The sequence below is a fragment of the Symsagittifera roscoffensis genome, unplaced genomic scaffold (assembly GCF_963678635.1).
Source record: "Symsagittifera roscoffensis unplaced genomic scaffold, txSymRosc1.1 SCAFFOLD_655, whole genome shotgun sequence".
Lineage (NCBI taxonomy): Eukaryota > Metazoa > Xenacoelomorpha > Acoela > Convolutidae > Symsagittifera > Symsagittifera roscoffensis.
In genome coordinates this window covers 1-9,014 of record NW_026971170.1, presented here as the reverse complement: position 1 = coordinate 9,014, position 9,014 = coordinate 1, and the positions used below count along the sequence as shown (strand labels likewise).

At 33.3% G+C, this 9,014-nt stretch overlaps 1 protein-coding gene and 1 long non-coding RNA gene across 2 annotated transcripts; both read right to left on the bottom strand.

Annotated features, from left to right (window-relative positions):
* Nucleotides 1–2,810: 2,810 nt before the first annotated feature.
* On the bottom strand, nt 2,811–4,877 carry LOC134856236 (melatonin receptor type 1B-B-like; the record flags this gene model as incomplete). The annotated part of the gene is given in 4 exon segments (XM_063872580.1): nt 2,811–3,083; nt 3,407–3,574; nt 3,954–4,234; nt 4,695–4,877. Coding segments are annotated over 4 exon segments (841 nt in total), but the record flags the coding sequence as incomplete, so codon positions are not given.
* LOC134856238 (uncharacterized) lies at nt 4,878–5,987 on the bottom strand. The gene is made up of 3 exons (XR_010164722.1): nt 5,912–5,987; nt 5,320–5,437; nt 4,878–4,909 (listed from the first exon to the last, which is right to left on the bottom strand). It is a non-coding gene; the product is annotated as an uncharacterized LOC134856238 (long non-coding RNA).
* Between the last annotated feature and the right edge of the window lie 3,027 nt (nt 5,988–9,014).

Genomic DNA, 9,014 nt, shown 5'->3' with positions numbered 1-9,014 from the left:
GGACATTTCAGATATACACCATCCACGCTTCAGTCGAGGGAATTCTGATTCCTATTGTGTATGCATTGCTTCCAGACAAGAAAGAAGAAACGTATTTTCGCCTTTTGAGCTGCTTCGATATTGAAGTCCCTAAACGAGCCACCATTGATTTCGAACTAGCGGTCAAAAATGCGTTCAGTTCAGTATCCAAAAAAAAACAAATTCAATACTGTTATTTCCCTTTGAGCCAAAGCGTCTGGCGTCACATTCAGACTACTGGGAACACAAACAACTACAGACTAGATCTGGTATTCTGGTATTCCGAGAGCATGTCCAAATGCTGCTGAGTATCGCTTTCCTGCCTGTAAGTGATGTTTCTACTGCTTTCGAAACTCTTCAGAAGACAGGCCCTGAGACTGCCCACCCAATCTTCAATTACTTTGAGGTCAACTACGTTGGTCGGCTCTCGGCGGCAAATGGAACTCGTCAAAACCCCAGATTTGACTTTGACAGCTGGAGTTGTCATCAACGTGTAATAACCGGGCGACCCAGAACCAACAATGCTGTTGAAGATTGGAATAGCAACTTCGTCAAGCTCGTGAATGGCAAGCACCCATCATTTCCCAAACTCATAGAAAAATTTCAAGACGAACAGAAAAACGCTAAAATCTTGATCGAAAAAATGTGTGCCGGGCAAAGAGTGTCACGTTATAAAAAACCTTTTTATGTCAAACTCGACAAAAACCTTTCCGAATTAGTTGCGGCCTACGACCCAATTATTTATCTGTGTTTCCTAAAAGGGTGCAGCAGCAACATCAAACTATAATTTAAAGTCAATTTATTTTCCAAAATTGATATTGCGAAGCAAGGATTTTGAATAAATTTTTCTAAGTTGAACTTTTTTCCCAGAAAATTTCAAAATTGAGCTAGACGCGATTTGAAAACGGCAAAATGGTCAATGTAATCAAGCTTTTCCCATCCTTTTCACTTTTGGCTCAATCAAGTCAACCCATTTCAACTTTGCCCACTTTTGAGGTCTTTTATTTCAAATACTGACTAAATTAGGAAAATTTTTTGTAGAGCCCGAGATTTGAACTTCAAACCTTTTGACCTTGAGACTTATGACTTCTTCACTCGGCCAAATGCGCTTTTAAATTTCAAAATTTTCTTGAAAGTTTTGTCTCACTTTGACTGTTCTATGGTTAATTGGTACGCATAAAATCTACTTAAAGAACGATCAAACAACCTCAAAAGAAGAAAGCATTAAAGATCACAAGGTCAAATTAAAGAAATTAATTTCGCAAAACAATTTTGGAAAATTTTGTCTGGGACATAAATGTCTGGTACAATTTTATAATTTCGGACTGTTTTGCCAAGGACACAAATGTCTTGGACACAAATGTCTATGCATCGTTACAAGAAGCAAAATCTATTCTTTTGTACTTAATATGGCGTGTGGGTGGACGATTTTCATTTAAAAAATCAAATTTTAGAAACAAAATTTCATTTTTTTTATTTCATTTAATTTCTTAAATGTTATTACTGCTACATAAACATTAAAAGGCGGTCGGAACATTCAGGGCTTCGCCCTGATATGAGCAGTCTTGTATCTTTTGAAAAGACAAATATTTTATATCTAAAGTTAATTTTCTTGCTTTTGTAAGCTTAAATGCAAATTTAAATGCAAATGGAGTTGTCCTTTTCAGATTTTTTTAGCGATTTCTGGCAACCCCAATAAAGACGCGTAGAGGGTCAAGAATGATATCATGTTAGAGTTTTCGTATTCGTGATTGAGATTTTTTTAATCTGAAAAAGCTGTTTCCATTTAGGGAAAAACCTGTCTGAATATTTAAAATCCGTTTTTTTTTACGTTTTGGAAGCTTTCAGATTCAATTTGACAGTTTCTGATTTGAGGCTGATATCCAAAACAAATTATCTAGTCAAATTTAACGTTTTGTCATCTTTTACTATTGCTCATTTTTGTATTGGTTTTTTATTTCATTAAAAGACTCTGAAAAAAAATACGAGAATTTTGGACCGAAAAGTGATTCTAAAAAGATGAAAAAATATTTCAGCTTCATGATTTTTTAAATAAAGTTCCTATGTTTTGGAATTCTTTTCCTAAATTCAACGTGATCGAAACAATCTTTCCTAAATTGTTGAATAATCGATCAATTACAACCCCAATTGCGGATAGTTTGCGGTACCTGGCTTAAATGGAAAGAAATGCAACCGAATAAAACACGAAAAAAAAACTTTATCTTCTTTTGGGTATTTATTTTTTTAAACTTTTTCAAGTTTTGATAGCTTTTTGTCATCTTCTTATTACGTAAATGACCGTAAGATATCCTAAAAATTATGTAATTTCAATGTAAATTTTATTGAAATTAGTCTGAAAAGCAGAAAATCTTCGAATGTCGTTTCACGACACCGAGAAGTTTTGTTCCGATTTTAAAAACTCAAATCGTGATGCAACGAAAAGGGTTAAAATATCATACGTTGCTTGAATTACTTGGTATGTCACTCTATGTCTATGATGCTGCATCTGAATTTTCGAGGAGAAACATATCGGCACAAATCGGAAAAAAAAGACGGAAAAAACATTTTAACAAACTTGAACACTACTTAACTACAAGCCACACCACTAATGGCTCAAAATTTAAAAAAAAAACGTGAGACCTTGTTGGGTCCATCGCTCAACTCAAGCTTGTCTTCTCAATTTGGTCTATTTTTTTGAAACAAAAAATGCACAGGAAAATTTTATTACAAAAATCAAACCTAGATGTTATGAAGGTTCTTATAAGGTTTAATTTAGGGAGGAAAATCGATGATGATGGGGTATGGGTGATTCGATGTCAGGAACGTCATTTGGGTTATCAACCTTGTTGTGAACTTTTACATCTGAGTCGTGGCTTGCGATCGCATCGTGGTTGCTCCCGTAGCATTAGAAGTGTGTTCGTTCACTTTGCTTGGCTTGCAACAAGGGATCACCTTGTATAATAGTTCCAGGTACGCATCTCGGAACCCTCTGTGCGTGACACCGTAGATTATGAAGTTGCAAGATGAGTTGAAGTGAGCCCACAAATCGAGCATGATAATCGCCTCTGCGGGTAAGAATGAGAATTTAAAACATGTTCTTAAGACATAAATAAGAAACTTCAATTGTAAACATGAAAGCTATTATCATCTTTGAGGATAGTTATAGTCAGAAATACTCAAGATACACTTAATAGATTAAATTTTTTTTTGATACTTTCAATGAAGTAATATATCTGACCAACCCTAGAATTCCCCCCTAGGGTTGGGGGCTAACATTCTATGATTGATCCTTTCTTTCGTGGTCAGATTCACACCCGTCACACTTCATACTCACACTTCAAATTCACACTATCAATTTAAATAATTTTAACAGGGTTGTTCATCTAACCGAAAGGCAAGTAGGCGCCAACATCGAAAGAGAATCCTAGAAGCGCAATCAGGATTCCATATGGGAGCCAGGTGACGCAGAAGGCTACAAAGAGGGTGACGAGGGAGATCACCAGCTGCTTCTGCTCCTTCTGCCGCTTCTCGCTCGCCTTCCCAATCCCACTTGCGCCTAAAAAGAACACAAAACACCACACGGACCCACGAATATTGAGGCGCTCAATGAAGGCTCTTTTATTAAAAATCTTTCTCAAAATGTAAATTAAATTTAATTGTGTAGAAATGAATACAATGGATTTGAACATTAAATAGACTGGTTTTTTTTTAGAAAACCAAACATTTTATATACAAAAACCATCAAAAAAATGAAGTTTCTGTCATTGAAAAAGAATCTCAAAAGGTGAAATAAATTTAAGTTTGTGGAAAGTAATACCATTAGTAGTGCTTTTTTGACCTGTCAATTTAAACAAATCTCATTTTAGTCAAATTTGACTTAAGTTAATTTTCCCAAAAAAATTAAGCATTTGATTTAACGATTTAAAAAACCGTACTATTAGCCTTTCGCCAAATGCTGTAGTAGCAAAACATGATTGTGAACATGGGGACACAGAGAGCCAATACAGAGTAGAATAGAGTGTTGAACCACCAGCGAATGCTGTCAATCTTGAAGGAGCAGTGAAGGAACAGCTCCGTGAACACATGGCCCCCGAACCAAGGGTAGTTGGGCAGGTCGAGAAGGAAAACACAGATCCAGAGGAGGACTAGAGCGACCACAGTGCCTTTGAGGTCGAACAGTTTGTTGTAGATTTGGTTTTGACAGATGAACACATACCTGCGGAACAAACGATCTCAAAAAACTATGAGAGAAACCGTGATTAAAAATTAAAAAAGAGAGTCTGGGGCTACCAGATGAATTTACGATAATAATCACAAGGAACTGGGTTTTCTAGAAAAAGTTTTCTAACTTTTAACTACTCTGATTTTAGGTCATTAAAAACACTATGTAAGACTTTGTTCTGAAAAGATGTATGCGCCGCTAAAAAACTCTTTTTCTAAAACTTTCCTAAGTTAAAAAAATGCAAAGAAAATAACAAGCTTAAATAACAAGCTGTAAATTTTTTGTAACAAGGTAACAAATTTTTTGTAGAGAAAACAATAAAAATTTAGCACTTTTTGTTTAAAAAACCAAAAAATTGTAGCAACCTTTTGTAATGAAAACAAAAAAAATAAATTGTGAACAAAAAGTTTGTAACAATTTTTTCGTTAAGAAAACTAGTTACAAAAATTGGAACCTGTTCACGGCGACAAACATCATAGTCCAGAGACTGCCGAAACAACTGAGCATGCAGACGATTCCACTGACTTCACACATGACATATCTGTCCTTGAGGAATGTGTCCCCGTAGATGGCCCCGATCAGGACGAACACGTGCATGGACATCACTCCCAAGTCACATATGGCCAGGTTGATGACAAAGATTCTTCACAACTGCCACGGATGCAATCACTGAATCAAATTGAATTTACTTGATATATCATATTCGCTTGACTTGTCAAATGTATTTTGAAAATTTTTTCAGTTAAAAATTTAGATGATAGAAAAAAGTCTCCAGCGGGAAAAAAAAACAAACTCTAGGAAAATTGGTGGTAGTTTTTTCATTTTTTTCGTATCCTTTACTCGACCAAATCAAACAAAGTATTTATGAGAATTAACTGAATATCGTTTTTCTTTTAAAATACCGGCGTCAGTACCAATACTTGAAATGAAGTTTTGGAATTAGAAGTTTCATGAAGTTTTGGAATTAGAAGTTTTGGAATTAGACATGAAGTTTTGGAATTAGAATGAAGTTTCAGACAGTACAATGAAATGAAGTTTTGGAATTAGAAACAAAAATGAATTTTTTTGAAGTTTTTTACCAAGCAGGTTTCCAGGAATTCCGAGAAGGAGAGCCATGCAGAGCCAAATGATCATGAAGTATCGAGTCCGAATCATAGCAGGGTCATCTATGTCTTCCAATGGCTTCACCCATTTCTCCTTTAAGCAACTAAATCTTTAATTAACATGAAAAAATCTCCAATTATGGTCGCTTATAAACTTAAAAGACATTAGGTTAGAGACACACATGTGAGCTCAAGAGCTACTGAATTATGCAGAATGGTTGGTAAGTTTGATCTGGCAGTGGCGTGCGCAAGCAAGATATTCAGGAATGATGGTTTTTGGAAACAAAATTGTCGGTTTTTTTTAAACAGCAGTGTTTTTTCCAACTTTAAAAAAAGGGCTGTTAAAAAAAAATTGAATGAGGACAGAGTTTTGATCACAGTCTGGTTTTTTAGAAAGTTAAATCAAAAAATATATAATTGGTTACTTACATTGGCACCCAAAGAATCTTTAGAAAAATTTTTTGCTCAGCAAAAACTGGATGTAGCAAAGTAGGACTAAAAATGAACACTTTGGAAAACTTGGAAATCAGAACTCAACGGGCAAAGCCGTTCAGTGCAGTGAACTTACCCAAAAGGTCTCCTCGGATTCAGTTGTATTCATCATTATTGCAAAGGCAGATTGATTGTGACCACAGAAGAACTCGAGGGTCAAAAATTATATTTTTTCTTATTAAAAAAGCTGGAAATCCTGGTAAAAAGTTTTATAGTTTTCAATACTAGTTTTAAAAATCACACTAATTCACAATCTGTTTTTCTGCTCTGCAAAAACTGAGCGATAAATCTGCACCAGGGAGTGGCTATCTTCGTCTACTCAGCTTTGACTGTATCAAAAAATTTCGAAAAAATTTCCCACTAAACACCGTTTTCGCTTCATAGCTTTTACAGAGTGTTATTTATACCTTGCTAAATTGCGCCAGTTTGATAGTTCTAACTTTTTAACAACCAAACCAATACTTTGTTATTTAGGAATAGTTTTATTTTTCTGCAATTTTTGACCCAGGAGATTTTAGTAATAAATTTATAAATTTAATCCTACTGGTTTCGAAAACGGATCGAAACAGACTAAAACAAAATTTAGGAAGCGTTTTAGACAAAAATTATGATAATGGGATAAACATTTTGAAAAATCTATTTTCATTGGCCAAGATCTGAATTCTTTCTTTTCAAGATTTCAAAATGAAACAGTGTTCGCTATTTCAAATATTGTTTAAAATTAAACAGAATAGTTTTGTTTTTCATCTTACACAATGGAAAGTAGAAATGGTCAAGGAAACCTTTCGAAACAACCCCGCACTAGTTTTTCATGGATAATAAATGATTATATTAGGTTATGATGGTCAGTCTCCACAAAAATAACAAATATCAGTTATAATCGATTGAAAATGGTTTATAATCTTCTCTTTTTGTCAAATCAATTTAAAAAACTTTATTTTTTTAAATAAGATTATGAAAATTTTTTAAAAAACTTTCTATAATTTTCAAGCAGTGTGCAGTAATTTCACAAATTGACCGAACAGATATTTTATTAGAAAATTACAAAAACTAGACTTAATTGGTTGAGAAACTTGCTAAATGTTTTTATTTGTAAATCTGTCGAACTTTTGTTACATCCTGGGTCGCGATAACATGATAAAACGTTTTTTGCCAATTTATTCCATTATTATCGATTTCCATGAAACTCCAGAGCAGGAACTGGCAAATAAGTGTCACTTGAACAGTACAAAAAATTTCGCATAACAGCCTTGATACAATTTTGTTGCGTCAAGCATTTTTTTCAATTTTGTTCAATATACCTACAAACAATGTAACAACATTAGCCATAGTTATTCACCGCTTGTTTGCAAAAGACGCAAAATACTTGATGATTTTCAAGAAATTATAGAAGAAAAAGAAAAATTACAACCTAGCGGTTTCTAAAAAAATAATTCAAGAAAAGATTTAGGTTTTAGTGTGGGTGGGTTGAGAGTAGTTTTTTTTCATGTTAACAGAAGATTCCTTTTAAATCAAGCAATTTAGTTGCTGCTTATAATAAACTAAAAATTGACTTTCAGAGTGACAACAACTCATGTTATTTTCTTATACTAATTTTTATATTTTTTGTTCCGACCACTAAAAATGAGTTCGTGTTCTCTTAAACTTTTTGATATTCATGCAAAGTCACGTAATGGATATAGTCAAATATTAAAACTTCTCAGTGGTGATTCGAGCGACTTTAAATTTGTTTCAATAATGTCTCAAGGCGACAAAAATTTGCTGAAACTTTTTAGTTATTCTCGTTTTCTTTTCAAGAATGTACAGCTATTGAGTAAATTTCGTTATGAAAAAAAGATATACATAGGTTTAGTTTTATTAAATTAAAATTGAGTTTTGAAAATTTATTTGGGCGCTTTTTTGGTATAAAATTTTTTCAAAATAGTTTCAAAATTAATAGGAAATCTAAAAAAAAAATTGGAAAAAGAAGAGAGCGAGAAAAAATTGAACTTATCTATAACTTTCGCAGATTCTTGTAAACATGATATCAAAAAATGAAACAAATTTTTAAAAAGTTATCGATTAAAGATTCAAGCAAAAAACTTTGGTAGATTTAACTAAAAAACTAAAAAATGGTAACATGGGCTAGAATTAAAAACTTTGTTCAAAAAAGAAGCCTACATTTCATAAAAAGCTTACATTGCATAACAGTGGATTACAAAGTTTGCCAAAAAGCATTTAGGTTATGATCTGACCTAATCTCATCTCAAATTGAATTTGAACAGAATTCTTGAAGATAGTGGAATCTGCGACTTTTATGAGCAATCCTCGTTTGTTTACAAAGTAGTGAAGCAAAAGTATCATTTTAAAACTTTTTTGTATAGATTTTTCCAGATTTCAAAAACTTCTTATCTTTTGTTTATATTGAATGTGGATCAATTAGAGCGACACATATCAAAATAACCCAAATCGAACAGAAAAAAAATAATATTTATCAACATGAAAGAAAGGTTTGCGTTTGATTTTCAGGTTTTATATTATTCAATTCTTATGATTTTTTTGTTTTTCGTTTAGTAGCTAAGTAAAATATCTAGTTCATGTTTAACTTGAGTTCCTATCTGATTTCCCGTAACATGGTTGTTTCTGGAACCAGTGAGTTTTTGTTTAAGAACTATATTTCGCAGATATTTGTACACAAGATATCAAAGTACGAATCAAAACTAAACCGGAGTTTATTGACTAAAACATCAACCAAATAGTTGCAAAAAAAAAAATAGCAAAAACGTTGTAGACACAAAATATCAAATTTTGCATGCAAAGTTTTTTCTTCGTAAGATGCAGATATGATGCTTAAGCAAACTTGCAGTCAAAAAACGATTTAAAAATGTTTAATTCAATAGATCAAAAAGGTTCGCTACAAAACAAAACTTTAGATTGAACTATCTTTTTTTGAAAAATGGGTTGCTTATATGGCTAGTAAAAACTGAAATGCATAAGTTACTCACAATTTAAAGTTGGTAGCAAAAAAGGCAACAAACGTGCCGAACGCGCCGATCGCAATAATTTTTTTGGTCGCGCCGGTCGAGACATATCGGTTACGTCGTCTTCAAAGTCCTGAAACCAATTTTCGGATGTATGCGACGGTCTTGTAGCACGTAATTTTGGTCGCGACAGTCTGAAAAACCAAAAAATTGTCTCGA